General features: G+C 45.0%; 1 protein-coding gene across 3 annotated transcripts in view; it reads right to left on the bottom strand.

The window, feature by feature from the left end:
* PRKN (parkin RBR E3 ubiquitin protein ligase) overlaps positions 1-19,655 on the bottom strand; it is a 1,234,090-nt gene that overhangs the window by 748,254 nt on the left and 466,181 nt on the right. For 2 of the 3 annotated variants that reach the window (XM_079148625.1, XM_079148627.1), the window contains exon 4: positions 11,472-11,593. In XM_079148625.1, the coding sequence (XP_079004751.1) occupies positions 11,472-11,593 (122 nt within the window). The remainder of the gene's footprint in view (positions 1-11,471; positions 11,594-19,655) is intronic. The other variant, XM_079148626.1, reaches the window with a different exon arrangement.

The following is a 19,655-nucleotide window of genomic DNA, read 5'->3' as shown; positions in this document are numbered from 1 at the left end:
AACAAAACAGTGCAGCAGCTGGCACGCCCCAGGGGGGGAAAACAGACGGACGCCCATACCCGCCACCCCTCCAGCAAGTGCCCAGCACTTGGCAGGCCCAATAGCAGCTCCCGGAAAGCCTTCTATTTGGTTGGTTGGTAGTTTTCCTAAGACTATTATTTACTGAATTAAACTGTATTTGAATCGTAAAGTTATCCATTTGGCCCTGGGAAAACCTGCCATCTGCCAGGAGGAGTCAGAGATGACTTTAGAAGAGACTCAAAAGAATTGTCAGTAGAAGGAGCAGCACAGTGGTCCGTGCAGTGCACGTCACAAGCAGCCTGCCTTGGACCTGCCAGGAGTGGCCCAACAAGCATCCCCGCTAGGCCTGGAGGGTCACGTGGCTAACGTGCCCCAGTGTGCGCACCCTGCTGCCAGCTTGCCCCGCTCAGCTGTCACATATACCCACACCTCTCAACTTGCTCTTCTCCAGCACTAACACCTCGCTTTTCCAAGTCTCCCTGTGCCTCTGCCTTTGACCTTTCTACGAGTCAGGCTTCTTCTCAAGAAGAGCTGGGAGCAACCGCCTCCTGACTGCACAAGCCCTCCCTGAGTTCAGACAGTGGCCTGCTGGCTGTGCCCGGAGCAGTGAGCACTGATGAAGGGTCCTCCCTCACACTGTCGCCAGACCTGCGGGGACTCGGGAGTAGGCTCAGAGCATTCCTTGGAGGCCGGGGAATTCTTCCACCCATTGCATGCTTCGATCAGCCGTTTAGCAGAGGAAGAAAGAACTAGGAAGTAAATCATTTTAGCTCCTCTAAACAAATGAAGAGATAGAAGGTTGGAGTTTTTATTTTTTTATTTTCAAAGAGAAAAAACAGAATTTATAGGTGGAGACTATTTTCAGGTCAAATAACTTTCAGTCGGAGTTTTTTTTTTTTTTTTTTTTTTTTTTTTTAAACAATGAAAACAGATAATGTGAAAAGCAATGATTTCTCCATCACTACAGTCCTGGACAGAAGTCAGATGACCAAACATTATGTATGTGTTATATGGGCAATTCCCTTATCAGGGAATTCAGACTGGATGATTGCAGAGTCCATTTCTGATCAAAGATTATGGGCAAGCCAGGGCACCCAATGGGACAGTGCCAGCCACCTGCTGTTCATTACTCCACTGAACCTCTCAGGTGTCCACTGTGCACTGTGCTAAAAGCATAGACAGGCGAGGTGTCCTTGGACCTGCCTCTTGGAACCGAATCTAGTAGCAGGAGTACACAGTACCTGGGCAACGGGGTCTCTCTAGCTTTCCGCTCACACTCTATTCTGTGAGCTAGTATGGTCCATTTTCCCGGTATCTGTTTATGCAAAGTTTATCTGTTGATGGCAACACTACAGAATTTATAGGCTATTTCACGTTTGTTTACACTGACCTTTACCTCAACCACTTTAAATGAAGATAAAGACAGAAAAGGAAATGCTTTCTCATTGGTTTTCAGCACACTGCGGGGAGGGGAGCGCATTTGCCCGGGAGACGCTGCTGCCAGCTTTAAATTATGGCCACATCTGATTATTTTAATTGCAGGTCATTTCCTTGGCAGTAGGTCAGTTATGCTTATTAGGATGGCTTTCTAAATTAATATGAAGTCCCCCATGCACAACTGAAGATTTATAGCAAAATAAAAAATCAGGGTCATTCTGACTTTGGACTTTAAATTCTTTAAAACTAGCTAATGTGGGAATGTCGGGCTTTAACTGAGCTCAGAGGGGCAAGTGGCCCCTGTAGGACACACACCACAGACGCTGGCTTCATTGGTCAGATGTCCCAGGACAAACCCTCCTGGCTGGCTAGCCACTGACCTGGACTCCAGGGGTTCCCTGTGAGCTCCATGCTTTCCTTTTTCCAAGAGCCCCAGGGCACGCCCTCCTCCTCCTCACTAAAGGAGAGGGCCACGTTTCACCTCGCACTCAGTTTCTGAATCTTGATCCCCACTCTTCAGGAAAACTGCACCACAGTCTGGCCCTCCCGCATCCTAGTAAGGAAACTAGCGTAACATAATACAGGTGCTGGCAGTCGGAGCTCAGCTCCAGTGCCCTGGATTTAATTCTCAGTTTGGTTTCTTTCTCACTGTGTGACCTAAGTAAAGTCAATTAACCTCTCCATTTCCCACCGGCTTTAATGATACACTTACGCAGGTAGCCTGATAGCCCCAGGCGGAGGACGCGGTGCGTGCCTAAGTACAGAAGCTTCTGCAAAAAGATGCAAAAGCAGGTCTCAGCCAGCTTGCTGCAGCTCTGCCTGATTCCGAAGGAGCATATTTTTAATTAAAATATTTTTTATTTTTACAGAAGGAGCATTTTTAATGTGACTCCCCCTAGCCCTGCACGTTTATTAGTGCTAGGGAATACATCTGTTTATTCATAAAGCATCAACAAGAGATCTACTACGGAGTAAGACCAAACGAATAAATCCCCTTTGCTCCACCAGTGACAGTTTCAGCCACTTACTTCTTAAGCAAAAGAACAAATAAATTAACCCAGTGTACCCAGGATATGTTTTGTTTTTTTTAATTTCTATTATTCTTGTTAAAGTTTCTAAGTGGTTAAATAGAAAATATGTCTCTATCATTCTGTAAAGGATCAGGCAGCCGCATCAGTGCACAGAAACAACCCCTAAAAATGGTGGCATTGCCCACACAGAAACAATGTCAAGGCCGGCCATGTGCAAGTAAGGTCAGAAAAGCAATCTAAAATAATCACGCCTTACAAATATGGCAGCCTTTGGTCACACCCTCTCTCCTTGTTAGGAGAACCTGGTTTGGGATGGATCAAATCAGAGGAGGAAGTAAGATTGTTCTAAGCCAATCACAGCTGCTTCGTTCCCCGTGGGCAGACTCTTGATTCTCAACTTCCTTTATGCTTTTCAATGGCCGGGAGACCCGGATGCTAGGGGTGAGAGGTAAGAGGAGCACGTGGAGGCTTCTGGGAACTATTCCCACCACTGATGGAGGGGGCACTGCTGCTCCGGACATCGTCCTGTATCGCACACACACTCCAGGCTGCAATGTCCAGGAGGGGCAGTGGCGGACAAGCACCCGGGGGCTCTGAGACCATGACAGTGTCCTTAGGAGTTTACCCAGTTAATTCCTGTTCTGCCAGCAGACAGCATGACTAGCCAATCAACAAAGCAGCCCAGCTTCCAACTTGGTACACATAACTGCAACTTAAAATGGAATAACACAATGTATGCAAACCTTTCCTTAGAAGTCCTTATCTGTTCCTTTATAAATATTTATAGGTGGTAACTTTGTCAAAACATTGGTGGGGTATAATGGCGCAAACCTGTAATCCCAGCAGCTTGGAGGCCGGGACAGGAGGATCGCGAGTTCAAACCAAACTCACAGCAACTTTGCAAGGTGCTAAGCAACTTAAATAAAGTTCAAAAAAATTAAAGTGAGGGGAGGCTGGGGATATAGCTCAGTGGTTAAGGCTCCCTGGGTTCAATCTCTGATACAAAAAACAAATGTTATTAACTGACAACTCCAGCTGAAGCAGAGTCTACCTCAGAGCCTTGGTCATGTGCGGAATATCTCACAACCAAGATTTTCTTTGGCTTTATTACAGTTGCAGTGATTTCAATTAATCAGAGCCTGCAGAAATGTTGGCCAAGGCTGATGATTCATTGGCTTTTTAATCCGGCTCGTTATTTTCATCTGGACCCCGGGTGGCACCTTTCATTGCCTCTTCACTGAGACCTCTCTGTAATAGTATCTGGGTTTTTATTGTCTGTTTGTTTTTGGTGATGATTTTACTTGGAAATCTTTAAAGAGGAGTCTGAGGAAGAGAGTAGAAGACACTCGTCACAGATGCAGTTTCCCCAAGCATGGCTTGAGGGCCCACCCCACACTGAGGGCCGAGGCACGGGAGGGACGGCTGCCTTTCCCCCGCCTGTCCCCGTGGCTCTGTGCTGTGAATATGTGCCACTCTTCCCAGCATGGTGGCTGCGCTCCGACCCAGGTGGCTAGTGTAAGCTTCTCAGAACTGTAGGCGGGGAATGCAAAGTGTCGTTCTGGAAAAGTGTATATGTTAAAGTGGTTAAGTTCTGCATTCTTCTTCCAAAGAACGTGGCTTATATCCTGTGAGGGATGAGTGTTATCGATAACTGTAACTTACTGAATTCTACCATGAACCCCATCAAAGCTCAGCCCTCTTCCTCTATATCTCTCTTGGTTGCTGATATCTGAGTCTGTTTTCTAATTTTCATACATATGTATCTTTATTGCAAAGTGTGTAATGCCAATGTGATCTACTTTTTATGTAGAAGATATTAAAAGTTTTACAAAGTCTGTCAGTTAATAGTGCCATGTGGCCATTAATTTATTTAATTGGGAATCAGTTAAGCAACCTGGAATTCTATTCATTGTGTGGGATGATACATTGAAAATATTTATCAGAGGAGTATGTATTGAAATAACATTTGTTTTTTGTATCAGAGGGACAGAGGGACACAGGCAGCTGGCTGAAGCCGCCGCAGCCCCGCCAGGTGACCCTGAGGATTATCTCCTCAGTAATCTCACATTTGCATATGACACTTGTTATTATCTCCTAAACAGTTTATATTTATAGGTAACATTTCACTTGGTTCAATAGGTAACTTCATATGTTTCATTCTTTGCTTATAAAATCTGACAAATGTCCATATTAATCTAATTATAGCAAAACCAGAAATGAGTCTTTTTCAACTGGTATCAATTTACTTATTGGTGTTTTTGTCTCTCTAATCAAAGTTCCTTTGGTTCACTAGTGATCATGAGCAGTTCTCCAGAAACAACAGCTCCTTCTGGTTAAGGGCTGGGCTTCCTCTCACACGGGTGTCAGCATCACCCCCAGGACTCTGCAGTTGTTCCTAGACACCCCGCCATGGGCGGGACCTGCTTATGCAAAAAAAAAAAAAAAAAAAAAATATATATATATATATATATATATAAAAACACACACACACACACACACACACACACACACACACACACACACATATATTTGTTCATTGTGTGTCTGAAAGGCAAATGTAGGTGAACTCCTTCACAGTTTCTTGAAGCTAAACCTGGCACTCCTACCCAGGATCCTGGTTGCCAGAGTGATGTTGGGCACACCCCTTCCCAGTGCAAAGGCCCAAGGCTCCCTGCTTCTCAACGGCCTCCCTGACCTTCCTCAGTGCCCACCCTTCCCACTTCCCTCCCCTGAGCCGTGTGTCCCGCCCCCCACCCTCTCATCGAGGGCTCTCATCGAGGGCTTTCCCACTACAACCTCAGCTCCGGAAGCTTGTCATTAAAACCATCCAGTTTTTCTGAAAATTAAAGTCACAGAGCAAATAAACCAGCTGTGCCCCACGCGTGTACCTAAGCAAACTGCTGAATGAAGATCCTCTCACCAAGGCCAATTCTCCAGTCGGTCAGTTTGCCTGATATAATTTACTTTCAGTTTATCTGATTCTTTATAAAGTGTATGCCTTGATGGTTGGTGTTCTGGGCTGTTCATATCCTACAGTGCTCCCTGTGCTGTTTCCTCTGTCTTTGCCTAGCAGAGGGGACCCTCTACTTGTCACCAACTGGAATGGAGCTGGGGCATGGATCAAAGAGAGCACATCCACCCAGTGCAGAAAGGGTGGGCATCAGAAGGAGGTGGAGGGGAGGAGGGCACCTGTGGCCAAGCAGAATCCCCAGGCAGAGCAGATGGCCAGAGGAGGGATGGTAAACCCTGCCCCAGGGCTGCAGGACAGGTCTGTGGCCTTCAGTTCACTGCACCAGAGCTGGCAGAGGAGAATCACATACAGACTGGCTTCTTTGTGGACCTGACACGACAACATAAAGCAAAACCACACACAGGCACTGGCTGCATCCTCACCATCAGGACATCCAGAATATTCTTTACCAAAACCAAATAACTTGCAAGGAATACTCTAGAAAACCTGAAATGCCTGACAAGAAAATCTACACCTAGCAAAGAGGAGAGAGAGTAAAGCATGCTTGGGCAAAAATGCCCTTTGCTAATACTAGAAAGTAAGGTTAGATGTATTCCAAGACTTTAATCCATTACATAGAAGTGAGAGCAGGTTTTGACAATAAGAGAAGTAAGTAGACTCCTGACCAACAATTAATCTGTAACGAATATTAAGTTTGGGAATGATTATACATTTAGAATATATTTCTTAATAAATTTCCTCACGTAAATTGTGCCTAATCTATAAACCAATTTTAAACAAAATCCATCATGCCAGGCACTTTACATCTTATTCTATTTATTGCACCATTTCTCATCAGAAACCTTTTAGCTTTAATGCTATTCCAAGGCAGAGTATCTCATTAGAGTGGCAAAGATAAAGTTCTTTTTGAGATAAAGTAATTATAGTGATTGTAGAGGGGAAAAAAATCATCCAAACTCCTTGGCTGCAGTAATCTCCTGGTTTCTGATTAATTTTAAGACTAATAAACTGACTGCAAACAAAAAGATGTCAGTGTAGATAACACTGGGTACCTGGAGTTGGTGCTAGAGAGATTAGCTACCTGCAAACTTCATCAGAACTGTGGTCCTGTTCATCAGGACTTTACTCCCAGGCAAATATTCCAGAGCAAAATGCTGCATTCTTTCTCAGTTCCCCTCCTGGCTCGATCCATCTTCTAAAGATGATTAGAGTCAATAACTTATTTTCATTCACATGTACCTTTACTCTATTTTTAGCCTATTTCCAGTTAGGAGGACCAGTTGGTTTCTTCCCATGGCAAAGCCTAGCTTTCTTAAGGAGGCCCAAGTCACGTGGAATGTGGCAGTGACTAGGTAATGATGGAAGGGGGGCAGGACACCCTTTCCAGGATCAGGGGAGCACACCATTGGGACTCAGTGAGAAGAGTCTGCAGGGGTGAGGAGCAACAGACAGAATGATTCCCCGGGACAGACTCCAGGCCGACAGCACCTAGGCCCCTAAACTCACCGGTCCAGTCAAAGCTGTAATATCATAGGTCTGATGGTGGTTTGTTTACATCAGCAGGCTCTAGGGAAGTCTTTGGGAGAAACAGCAGTCATCTCTCACTGCTCAAGAACACAATCAGAAACATGCAGTCACATCCAAGGCGCCCCAGCTGTGTCCAGCCCTGTCTCCGTGTGGGTGAACCAGTGCCTGCCCTGTTTCTTCCTTGGGCTGTGTTCCCTACGTGCCAGTGAGCACTCGCTTTTCTAAAGGAGATTTTGGCCTAGGTGGAACCATGGCGATGGAAAAGGTTGATGTCCATCCTCCTTGCCAACTTATTATGAACATCACATCAAACGGGAGACGTGGTTTAACCGTATCATCACATAGGAGAGGCAGCTCATTATTGCTACATGTATACTTAGAGTTGAGGAAACAGTGGCATTATGAATGAACCCCCAACAACCAAGATGTAGGGGGGACCACAAGACGTGAGATGTACAGAGCTTGCTGCAACATGCTTTCTCCAGTCGAGAAGAAATGGAACTGCATTTTTCAAAATTAACTCAGGTGGCTAAGTAGGTTCCAATTTTCCTCCTTATGTATAAAAATCTCTTTGCAGACATTCAAATAAACCACACATCACTCCACTGTAATTAGTCACCCACAGAAAATCCTATACTCTCTTACATTTTCATGACCATAAAATTATGTAAGTTACTGATCTTTAAAAAGATCTGGAAAATGAAACCCAAGAGTTGCCCATTTTCTACATAGAAATCATTCCCCTTGGCAAAACCCAGCAGCTCCTCCATTGCCACCAAGCCTAAACTTGCAGGCTAATCAGCAGTGTGACTGGCCAGCAGTTCCTCAGGGGTCCTCCGAGGAGGTTCTACTGAGTGTGTGTTTTTTGTTGTTATTATTTGAACAGGCATCTCTGTAAAAAAATAGTGAAACGTCTGATCTTCCCTTCTGCTATGTGCCAGTTATGCTACATCTAGTGACTATTAAAAATATGGATTAATGTTCTTTAAATCTTTATTCCATTTTCCCTGAATCCTTACATGTATTTTTTTTTTTCCAAGAGTATTCTTGAGTGACATTTTAAGTACAAAGGAAGTAGTTAGATAATAGAACATTGATTATTGGATTTGTATAGTAAGCACTGTATCCTACAAAACATCAGGATTTGGAAAATTATAAAGAATATCTTTCACTCCTGGCTCCAATATTAGTCAACTTGTAACTCTGGGCTCTTTTGCTTAAGCTCAAGGAGTCTCTTTGTTTAAAACTGAATGATCCACTTTGCAGGTCTGTCATGCAATTAGAGAAAAATACAATAATACAGATGTAAGGCAGGGAATAATAAGTCATAGCAAACACATCATAATTACTAGGATCGACATGATCATAAAATGCCACACAGAAGTCCTGAAGGGTGTGCATCTGTGGCATCAAGGTTCAAATACGGTTGTCACTCATTCCATACCACTGGCGCGGTGCCCGGCCAAGGGAAGGCACCATGTGGGTGTGGAAGACAACTACAGACAAATCAGGCAGGTAAATGGACCACCACAGGGTGTGCGCAACAGGGAATGGATGAGTCTACCATGACACTGGAGATTCGCAGCTCAGGGTAGGGAGTGACAGGAGGAGAGGCCTGATAGTCCTGGGACAAGGGGAGAGAGGGGCCAATGATATGCAGAGTAGTAAACAGTGTGAGGGGAATACAAATTTAAGTTTAAATACCAAAGGTGGAGCAGTTCTGGAAACAGAATAAATCGCAAGGGGCATGGGGTGGGCATCTGAGGAGAGGTGCTGAGACCACTGGACCGCCCACTGGGCACCCCTCCTGGAAGGGCCAGTCGGGTAAGCTGGAGCGTAGCTTCATCTCGAGGTTACTCTCTATTCTAAGCTGGGCACGGTAGTGACTCTGGATTACTAGGGGTGGAGGGGAGGCGCTTTCCTCCTCGGAAGGGTTGGCTAGGGCCTGGTCTTCCCACGGAGGTACACGTGGTCAGGCACGCACGTGAATAATGATAACAGAACAATGAGAATCAACCCTCCTTACATACGAAGGACCATCACAACCAGTGAACAGTCCCCCGCTGACCCAGGCGGGCAGGAGGTAGCAGGGCTCTCAGGCTGCCCCAGCGTCATCTTGTAAGCTCACCTCACACGAGCCTCCACCATACCTACCCTTCCCGGTACTCCTCTCATTCCAGGTTCTGCTCAACACCTGGGATGAACATGCCCATTAATCCCACAAAGCTCTACTTTGGTTGGATATATTTAGACAGATGCTGCAGGTGTTTTCTTTGTGTTTTTCTATCCCCCCTGCTCATGAAGTACAGTTTCAAATGAAATTTATCATAGAAAATGCCAGATATATAATATCTCTTGATTAAAAGAGAAACAAACAAACAAAAAAAAAGAGCCAGCACAGCAGCAACAAGTCCCTAGTCTCACGGCTAGCCAACATCTGACACGCGCCAGCCTCTGCCTCTTCCTCCACTGTGACACAGTCCCTCACTGCCCACATCAGATCCCTGGGCATCTTTGAGTATATGACCCTTAGTGTACATATGTTCACGAGGCGAAAAGAGCAAAACCCTTCTGGAACTCATGGCCTGAGATGAGATAGTCTGGGTTCAAAGCCCTGGTCAGCACAAAAGGCTCCTGTTTTCTTAGACTAATGACTGAATCTGTTAAGTCTCCTTCTTCTCCAATCTAAAATGGGCTTACCAATAGCACTTAACTCAGAGTTTTCTGTAAAATAGTTAAATGAGGTCATGTATGAAAAGAATTCAGCTTGGAGTTCAATACTGACTTGTTGATGCTGTTTTGTATTAAGAGTTCACCAGAGCCAGGTGTTGTGGCACATGCCTGTAATCCCGGCAGCTCGGGAGGCTGAGACAGGAGGATTGTGAGTTCAAAGCCAGCCTCAGCAAAAATGAGGCATTAAGCAACTCAGTGAGACCCTGTCTCTAAATACAACATAAAATAGTGCTGGGGATGTGGCTTAGTGGTTGACTGCCCCTGAGTTCAATCCTCAGTACCAAGAAAAAGAATCCTCCAGGAAGTTAGAGTAGGTCCTATTTACCCTCTGGAGCAATGAGGACATGAATACAGATCAGAAAAGGAAAAAGACCATCACATCGGAAAAGGCAGAGGAGAGAAGCCCGAAGGAAATCTAGTGCTAGACTCAGGTCAGCACTTCTGCCTGGAAGAAGCAATGTCCAAGGACAACCTGGAAAAGGAGGCCCCTCCAATACTGCTTAGGTCAGACCCGGGCTCCATTCACCCCAGAGGCTTCCTAGGTGGGGTTCCCTGTATGGCTGTAAAGCGGCGGCGTCACAGGAAGATCCCAAAGGGCACTTTCAGTGATGCTGCCATGTCCTCAGGCACTCATGATTCCTCCTCCGTTAGGTCTCTATCGAGGTCTTCCTTACTCATCATCCTGGCTCTGGCCTTGGCGCCTCACTGCCTGCAGGATGAGATCTGAACGTTCTGTCCCTGTGGGTCTCCATCTGGTGTCTGGGGTGATCATCCACATTGGAGCCTCTGAGCACCCCAGCACTCTGTCCCTTATGCTTCCCTGTGCTCACCCACCTGTGCTGACCAGACACACCAGGCCCTGCCCACTGTCACATCTGCACCACCTGCTGAGTCCCTCACAGCCATCCCATTGAAGCCATGCACCAATGTCCCCATCCTCCACATCACGAGTCAGTAAAGCTGTTCCCTCCAGGCCACAGAGTAGATAATCCAGGCTCTGCAGGCTGTCCAGCCTGTCCCAACTTCTCAACTCTGCCACTGTGGCACGGATGCGACCAACCAAGGACAACAGGTGTAGCAATGGGCAGGTCTGGGTCCTGAAGAATCTGTATTATTTGTAAACAAAACAGTACATGGAAACCTCATGTACTGCTCCTGGGCAATACAGTATTTCTTGTCTTTTGATTTCCCCCAACCATTTAAAAATGTAAAAATAACTCCTGGCTTGGGGGGCTGTACTTAAAACAAGCAGCAGACCATGGTAGACCTCTGTTGTGACCTCTCTGTGATACACAACTTACTTCCTCACATTTCTACTGAGGTGTGACTTACATTTAGCAACATTCTGTGCACGGATCTTAAGTGAAGAGTCTGGTGATCTGGAGATGTACAAAGCCACTCTGCCATCAGGCAGCTCCAGACGCAAAACCCTCCCAGAACTGCAGAGGCTGCTCACCGCCTCTTCCAAAAGTGAGCCTCACCGACACCCAACCCCTTTCTCTTACAAAAGCATTCTCCACACTGTCTTCCAGTGGACAGTGACCAGGCACCACCTAAACTTTTACAGGTAGAAAGAAATGCAGGAGGTGAAGGTTTATGTTAAAATGAAGCTTCACGTCATAAGCTGTCACAACCACACAGAAGAAGGCCTTGTGTTCATCAGTGGGTGACGCATGCTGAGAAAGAGCGACGGGCAGCTCACCAGTCGCCCTCTATGTTGGCGGTCCCGTGGTAGCACTGAGCTTCCTTACCTGGGCCAAGGTGAGTGTGGCTTGCCTGCAGGTGCCACACCGTACCCGGAGCTTCCCCGGCTGCACCCTTTGACAGGGGCCTTTGCAGTACACATAAAAGCTGTTGTAGGTTGGTCTACCTGCTGGGGAAAAGCAGAGAAAGTAGCCAGTCAGGACCAAATCCAAACTGAGCAAGAATCTCTCTTTCTTCATCAGCTTGTTAGAGGGAAATTTGAAAACTAACTCTTCAAGGGCATTTTGAAATATTAGTTGAATAAATATTCCAATGAAAAATTTAGTTTTATGCTCAAAAGAGTGAAAATCTTCTTTTCTTGCCAATAGCTCTGTGACTTAATCAGCAAAGTAAGCAACCTGTAGCTAGGAGAGCTGGCCAAGTGTGTTTGCAACACAGTGAAACGAAATGAGCTCCTTGCTGCTGAAGCTTTAAAAGAGGACAGGAAATGCAGAGATCAGTCCCTGAATTCTATTTCATGCTTCTGAACACAGTCACGAAGGCTCTGGACTTCTCCTCTTAAAAACCATCTCTGCAGAAACAAATCAGCCCACTTCTCATGATATGAGTGATACAATCGTGCTAGCTGGTTTTCCAGGGGACTCGCCAGACCACGGGCACACATTAAACGAGAGCCCTGAACCCTGAGGAACTCTGCAGTTCGAACAGCACTGGGTGGAAACGGATGCTTTGCATTTCATTAATATTCCCTCTAGCTAGACAAGTGCCACTCAAATAGCATAGTTTCAAGAGCAAAAGGTGAACGGAAAAGCCAACTCAATAATTAAACATCTCTGATCATTCCTCTCAAATGTCAACACACAGGGATGGTGTTACTCCTTAAATTAGGAGAATCTTTTAGGATGGTCTCATACTCGGATGTCTGAAGATAACTAACTTTATTCAGAAGCACTGACCAGCAAAATAATCGTCTTTCTAAATTTCTAAGTTTCTACAATTGTTTAGTAATTATTTCTTTTAATCCTTACCTTATGGTTGCTGGGGGGGGGGGGGGTCACATAACATGTGATGGCATAAAAGTTTATTTAAAATTTTATTGGTATCATCAGAAGCATCCATAACTAATAAGTAGTATTTCTTATCACTATGAATGAAAACTCGGCCTCCCAAATGCCTATACTCTACTCCAGCAAATTGTACAGATCCCAGGAGAAAAACCACAAGTTTCTGAAGTCCTGTGTGGCTCTACTTGTTTCCCTAATTTATAGGAGAAAGTCTTTGTATACATTTTGGATGGTCATTTGTTTGATCACCTTTACCAATATGCAGGTGACAAAACTTTGTAAAATGTAAGACACAATAAAGTTGTCAAGTTTTATGAATTTGTGATTTAGATACATTTTATAGTTATTAGTCTCTGAAGATGAATATTTAGCTGTTAGTGTATATGTATGTTTGTATTGATGTTAAATACCTATTTGTTACCAACCCCTTGTAGCATTAATGCCTGAACGGGCAAAATATTCAGGTCTATGATGTCACATTAGTATTAGAAAATATAATAATTGCATAAAACATATTCTTAAGGTTTATGCATCTTAAATGAAACATATAACCATGTATCAATGTTATATAAGTAGTTATAAAATAATAAAGAACTGACTAGCAAAAGATCACAGAAACTGTGACCATTTTAATGTGCAGTAGCAACTTGACCAAGGTGGCAGGAGCGCTCACGGCTGGACCTTTATCAGCAGTGTGAACAAATCCAATTCCACCATTTTTATAACCCACTGTAAAGGTTAAACAGTAAAAAGGAGGAAGCACTAGAACAGGGGGAGCAAACGCTTTCCGAAGGGGAGCCAGGGTTTCAGTGCCAACGCTGTGCCAAGAGCAGAGCGGCAGCAGCTTAGGAAAGGAGGCAGCCGCAGAGCAGGCAGGGCCGGAAGCTCTGGCTCTCCAAAGGCGGCAGCAGCTCTGGGTCCCGGGTCAGCTAATGAGGCGTCGGCCGGCCTGCCAGGACCGGGGCCCTCCGCCTCTGCACGCTTCAAGCTTCACTGAAGTCCTTGAGAAGTCACTCCGAAGCCGCGGCCTGCCCACGTCGGTGCCCTCGAAGCGCACGGATGACATGCCATCCATTACGCGCCGCTTCCCGGACCGGCCGCAGGTTGGGATTAATGGCCAGTCGGAGGAAGACCAAGGTCAGGCCAGCGCTGCTGCCGCACCTTCCAGCTGCCAGCAGCGCTCTGCCGGGCCAGGGCTTCAGGTGCGGCACGAGGCCGCCGTCAGAGTGGCTTCCCTGCCTGTTTGGCCGCAGAACACAATTTACGGTGGCGCGCTGGGGCCTGGAGCCTCCCGGACAGGAGTGAAAGCAAACGGCCCCCCGAGAAGCTCCCGGGCACCTTTCCCAAGGCCTGGCCCGGCCCGGTTCCTCCCTCGCCTATGGAGCCGCCAGGGCCAGGCAGGGAAGTGCGCCAGGCCAGAGCCCGCCCCGGGTGCGCAGACGCCTCCTGACACAGCCTCCCGACTTCTCTGCCTCTGCAGCCTTTCCCCTCTCAGTCCTCGGCTCCTCCAGGAGGCAGCCCTGCCCGGCCCAGACCCGGCCGCAGCCTCGGCTTTTCTACAAGTTTAAACCTAGAGGAACCTAGTTCATCAGTTAGAAACATTTGGCACATTAGTTTGGGTACACCATGTGTGCGTGTGTGTGTACGCGTGTGTGTGCCCAGATATTTACTCTTTTTTTTTTTTTTTTTCTAATTCCTGCTTTTATTTTGTAGTCAATGAACCAAATAGAACATTTTTATATTTAATTTTTGCTGAAAGTTAACCATTGTTCCATTTATGCCATGTAGCCCTGTCATTTGAGACAAATTAGAGATCAGTAAATTACAGCAAGCGTTTTCATAAGTAAATAAAATAAAGTTTCATGTAAAAAAAGATATTTACTCTTATACTGTAGATTTACATGTTTTTGGACTTAAGTTTTGCAATCAAGTTGTAGATGTCATACTTCTTCACCCCTAAATTGTTCAACTCCTAAAAATAAGGACTTTAAAGAATAATATATATAATATATATACTATATAACTCTATATATGCATATATATAATTGTAAATGTGGGGTTTACGTGACAGTTTGCAAAAATTATTAATGCTTTCAGCAAATTTTTAGAGCAAGTAAATAAAGGATTTAAAATATATAGAGTTTTTACTATGTAATATTAATATATATGTATATATATTGACAGAACTTCCTGCATGATTTGGTGGAGCTCAGTGGCTCCACTCGCAGTAATTGAGCACGCATGGAGCATGCTTTGCAGAACCTGTGATGGTTTACAAGCTATTAAACCAAGAATGCTTAGGGCTCCTCTCGGGCTGAGTGGAGCCAAGGGAAGCAAGCCTCTGGAAGGGCCCAGGGCAGAGGTCTGAGCTCCACGGAGGCGGGATGGAGCACAGCACAGCCCAAACTTGACCTGACCTGGAAGCCTGTGTATCTTGGGAAACTGTATTTCTCAGGGGGAGACAATGTAAAGAAGAATTCAGAGGAAGGATGAATTCACTGCGCAAGGTGGATCTGCAGTGCACGGACCTGCTGATGTTCCCATCAGCTTCCTCCAGAGCCCTGGGGAGCCTGCCAGGGGTCAGTGCTTCCCTCCACACCATGCCATCCAACATGACGATTCTATCATGTGACCCAAGTGTGAACCTGCTATCCCACGGCTGTGATGATTTCAAGGTAAATTCTAATGATTTCAGTAGAAGTTTCTTTTCTTTTCTGTTCTGTTCTTTCCTTTTCTTTTTTTTTTTTTTTTCCCTTGCAGAGAAGTTAAAAGCATAGTGAGCTTGGGCCTCTGAGAGGGTAGGAGGACGAGCCTGAGCACAGACCCGTGGCTTCTGCCGTTCCCTAGCATTATAACTCTATCTTCTCTTTAGCTTCTCTCCCACATTTCTCATTGATCCTCAGTCCTTTATTCACTTGCTCTAACAACTTGCTGAAAGCATTAATAATATTTGCAAACTCTCAAGTATACCCCACATTTAAAAAGAAATATTACTTGCTTTGTCCTTTTGTAAACCAGCATACTCCTCAGTTATTTATTTTTTATGTATTTTTGATAATGGGCTGAAATCCTGATGAATTATTGTTGGATTTTTTTTTTGGGGGGGAGTTGTCTTTGTTTAGGGTGCTGGGGATTGAACCCAGGGCCTCACACAGGCTAAGAAAGCCCTTCCAATCTCAGTACCAAGGACTGTTTAAAGAAGACAAAGAAACTTTGGAAAATTCATTCTGATTCTGAGGGAAACTTTCCATTGAACTCAGAAGTTTCCGTCATGGCTCTGTCGCAGCACATCGTGAGTTTAACTGATTGGATCATTTGTTTTCAAGGGAGGAGAGAGTAAGATGTAACACCTTCCACCTAGGTAAGACAGTGCTCCGCATCAACGTGCTCCGACAGAGCAAGCAGCAGGAACACACTGTCTAAACTGATGCTATCCTGCTCAGGCACGTTTCCAAATTAAGTGGAGCACCGCGCCCGGGAGACCTCCTGTTGATGGAAGTGTCCTTCATCTGCTCCATCCTACCTACACATATAGGCTATGTGGCCACAAGCTACACATGGCCATTAAGAATTTCAAACTTGACTAGAAATTACTCTTTTTTGTCTTTTTAGTTTTAAGTAATTTCAACTTAAAACCCTGTCTGGGTAGCAGCTACCCAAGTAACCAGTGTCTGGTCGCCCTCTGGCACCAGCACCATAGACAACAAGCAAGCTAAAGAGGCTCTTCTGCCAAGCTGAACAATATACTGTCTCATTTAAACTATGTTAATCATAATAATAATAAAAGATGTTGACCAGAGAGAAGGGGAAAGAGGAGGTTTGAATTTGAAGCAATGGAGGTAAGTGGTAGGTGGGTTGTGGGTTCTTTGCAGTACTAAAGCAGAACAGGACTTCTGTCCCGTGGTGTGCTGCCCCTTCTCCAAGTGGACCAACTCCTGACATTAGCCTGGACAGCAACCATGCCATGAGCACCCCACCCCCATGAGCACCTGTGAACACCAACCCATATGCTCCAGTTCCAGTTGGAAGAGCACGTCTTGTAAGAATACTTCCGTATCTGTCCCCCCAAAGATGATTTCTCCCTAAAAAGTGACATCTAAGTGTAGGAAAGTAGACAGCTTCGTCATGTCACCTTTAAACAACTCCCACACTGATGTGGAATGTTAGTCTCAGACTGAATGATGCACACAGAATTAGTGCACAATATTCCACGTGGGTTCATTCAGCATGGACTCCCTGAGTCACCTCTTCTGCACAGTACCTCTCCTTGGGTCATCAAGAAGATGAGGCTTATATCCACTTCTACCTAATGCCAATTATGGGGCCGGGTGGGGAATGGTTCAACGGGGCGGGTCAGTTTCTTACTAGAGACCTCCTCCTTCTAGTGCCAATGTTAGTGCTCTCTGGAAACGTCCTTTAGTCCAATGACGAACGCAGCCATCCTCACATCTACGTCATCTCATGGCCTTGAATGAGGTGCCATACGCCTGTCTTACCCTCTCAGTCTGCCAGTCTTCCCATCTTCCCGAAGACTCACCACACCTCCCGGGCACACCGCTGACCGTCAGCGTGTCCCACCTCAGATCTGGCCAACACTTGTCCTGTTCTTCTTAAGGATATGTCCTCCCGAGGGAAATGAGAGGGAGGAGGGGGCAGGGGTATGAACGATGGTGGACTGAGACAGACGTCATCACCCTACCCACACGTGTGACTACACGAATGGTGTGAATTTACATCATGCACAAGCATAGAAATGAAAAGTTGTACCCCATTTGTGTCCACGAATCAAAATGCAGTCTGTAAAAATTTTAAAAAAAATTAAAAATTGTAAAAAAGAATATGTCTTCAGCTGTATGGAACCCTTCACTCCATCTAGAGTTTCAAACAGCCAGCGAAGCTCCCCGTATTTAGCATTTGCTAGGTCAGCAAAGTCTCTGTGTTTTAAATGTGGTGGAAATTGCACCCGATATGGGACAGTGAGGGCAAGACAGAAGCAGAAATGAGAACGCAGTCCTGATCCAAGCAGGACCTGTCCACAGGCCGCCTGGCTGGGCCTGCTGCGTGTGTCCTTCAGAATGTTGGAAGGTCACACTGGAAATCAGTAATGTCAGTACTAACTTAACATCACAAAAGTGATTCATGCCAAATTCTAGGACTTTGTGTAATTAAGCATTAAGAGTCAAATTCTGAAAGCTTATCACTAATAAGATGCTGTGAAGATAAATACTCTCCACTCCAGTCCTTATCCAGGAGGCTGCCACAGCCAGCTGAATCCATCTGCACTCTCCATGCTTTTACCAAGACCTGTTCCTAACTCCCGGGAGTAACCAAGGGGATGCTGTGTTATAAACAGCTTTCAATTACATAACCACCCATCCGGTGCACGTATTTCTAAAACGTGCTTAGCAATCTCTAAGGAGACTCTACCCTTAAAAGTTATAACTTAATTCTCAATTTTTTGTGCTAGTGCTTTTAATTAATGTATCTATGCAGTAATTTCATCTGGTGAGGCAAAAACCGCTGACTAAATCTATTGCCTTTGCCTGGAGTTTCTTCTTTCTTTCTTTCTTTTTTTTTGGGGGGGGGGGGTTGTTGCCAATTTATTTTTTCATTATTCATTTTGAAAGTAATAACTAAACCTCTCGTGCCAAGACAAAACTGTAGAGTTAGGCATACTTTAATGATTAGTTTTAAATACGTAACAAGATTCAAAGCCAAACACAGTAGATTCCATTGCTTATTCTACCTAAAAAAGGGCAAGAGGCAGGAGGGCGCCTGCAAAGTCCAAGCTGTCCAAAATGTCGAGTGAACATCTATGATTCAAACACAGATGTTGACACCTTGGATAATCGCAGAGGAACTCCTCAGAATGAGGTCTCTAGCTCAGGATGTGTCATCTTGACCTCAGCGTAGCACCTCTCTGAGTCAGGACATCTGTGTCAAACCCCAGTGCTGCCTGGTCACGCAGGCCACTCCTGCTGCCTGCTCCATCTGCGAAACTGAGATGATAGTATTTCCTACCTCGTAGGCTGTTGTAAGGATTTTAAAAATAAAAATACAGGTGAAGCACTGAGCAGTATCTGGCACAAGGGGATGCTCCCCACATTTCTGTTTGCTTCTCCCCAAATTTGTAACTCAGTTTTCTCCCGTGTGTCAGGTGCCTCTCCCTGCCTTCATAAATGTTGAGTGTTACACAGTATTTACATCTTAAATCTATTCTCAAGTTTTAGGACTAGCTGAGGCATGATTCTTTAATAATTATTTCAAAATTTTTTTCCTACCCAAGCAAATCCTTTCAATCTATTTAATGTTATAGAACATAAACCATGATGGAAAATCCTTAAACTAATTTAAAGTTTACTGGAATCACATCTTTTTCCATGAATCACTTTTTTATTATGATGCAAGAGATACAGGTGGATTGTAGAAAAATTAGGAATGGAAATAGCAAGCAATTATATGGATCCAGTCCAGTGGATACAATTTTCAAGCTGGCTAATGCACATAGAAACATTAAGTCTATCTTTCCAAAATAAAAACTATGTTTTATTGTGTGATTGTAAATGGTACTGAGGGGATTCACAATGGATTCCGAAATTTCACTTAATGGCAGACTTGCCAAATTACTGCCTATTCTTTGAAATCCAGGCACAGTTGTCATCGCTTTATAACTGAGGAAACTGAAGCTCAGGGGCTGTGTGGTCCCCAAGGCAGCAACGGGGGTGATCAGAGATTTGAATAGAAGTTTTCCTGATTACAGAGCACCTGCTTTGCCCCTGACCAGGTGATAATAACTCTGACTCAGAAGGTGGTCTTCAGGAATACAGTAGGGAATTGAGTCTGGGACTGTTAAAAGTGGCACTTTATCAGGGTTGGCAATTATGGATCGTGGCCAGCAATCACTTAATCTGCCCAGCTCCCATCTTACCACCCCCACTTCCTCGTTCAATCAGCGCTAAAGGTTTCATGGAAATTTCCATTAACGTTTTATAGTTCTGGCATTCAGCAAGAATGTGCAGGTAGGGCAATTACCGACAAAGCAAATTAAGTCTCGTTTTTAAGGGTTAGTGCATATCCTACAAATTGGATGTTACACCAAGAAATGGCACTGCATGGCATGACCTGACAATCAATAGAATTTCTTATTTATTTTTACAGAAGTGATAC

This window comes from Sciurus vulgaris (assembly GCF_902686455.1).
Source record: "Sciurus vulgaris genome assembly, chromosome: 7".
In the NCBI taxonomy this organism is placed as follows: Eukaryota; Metazoa; Chordata; class Mammalia; order Rodentia; family Sciuridae; genus Sciurus; species Sciurus vulgaris.
This window is presented reverse-complemented; position numbering and strand designations above follow the sequence as displayed.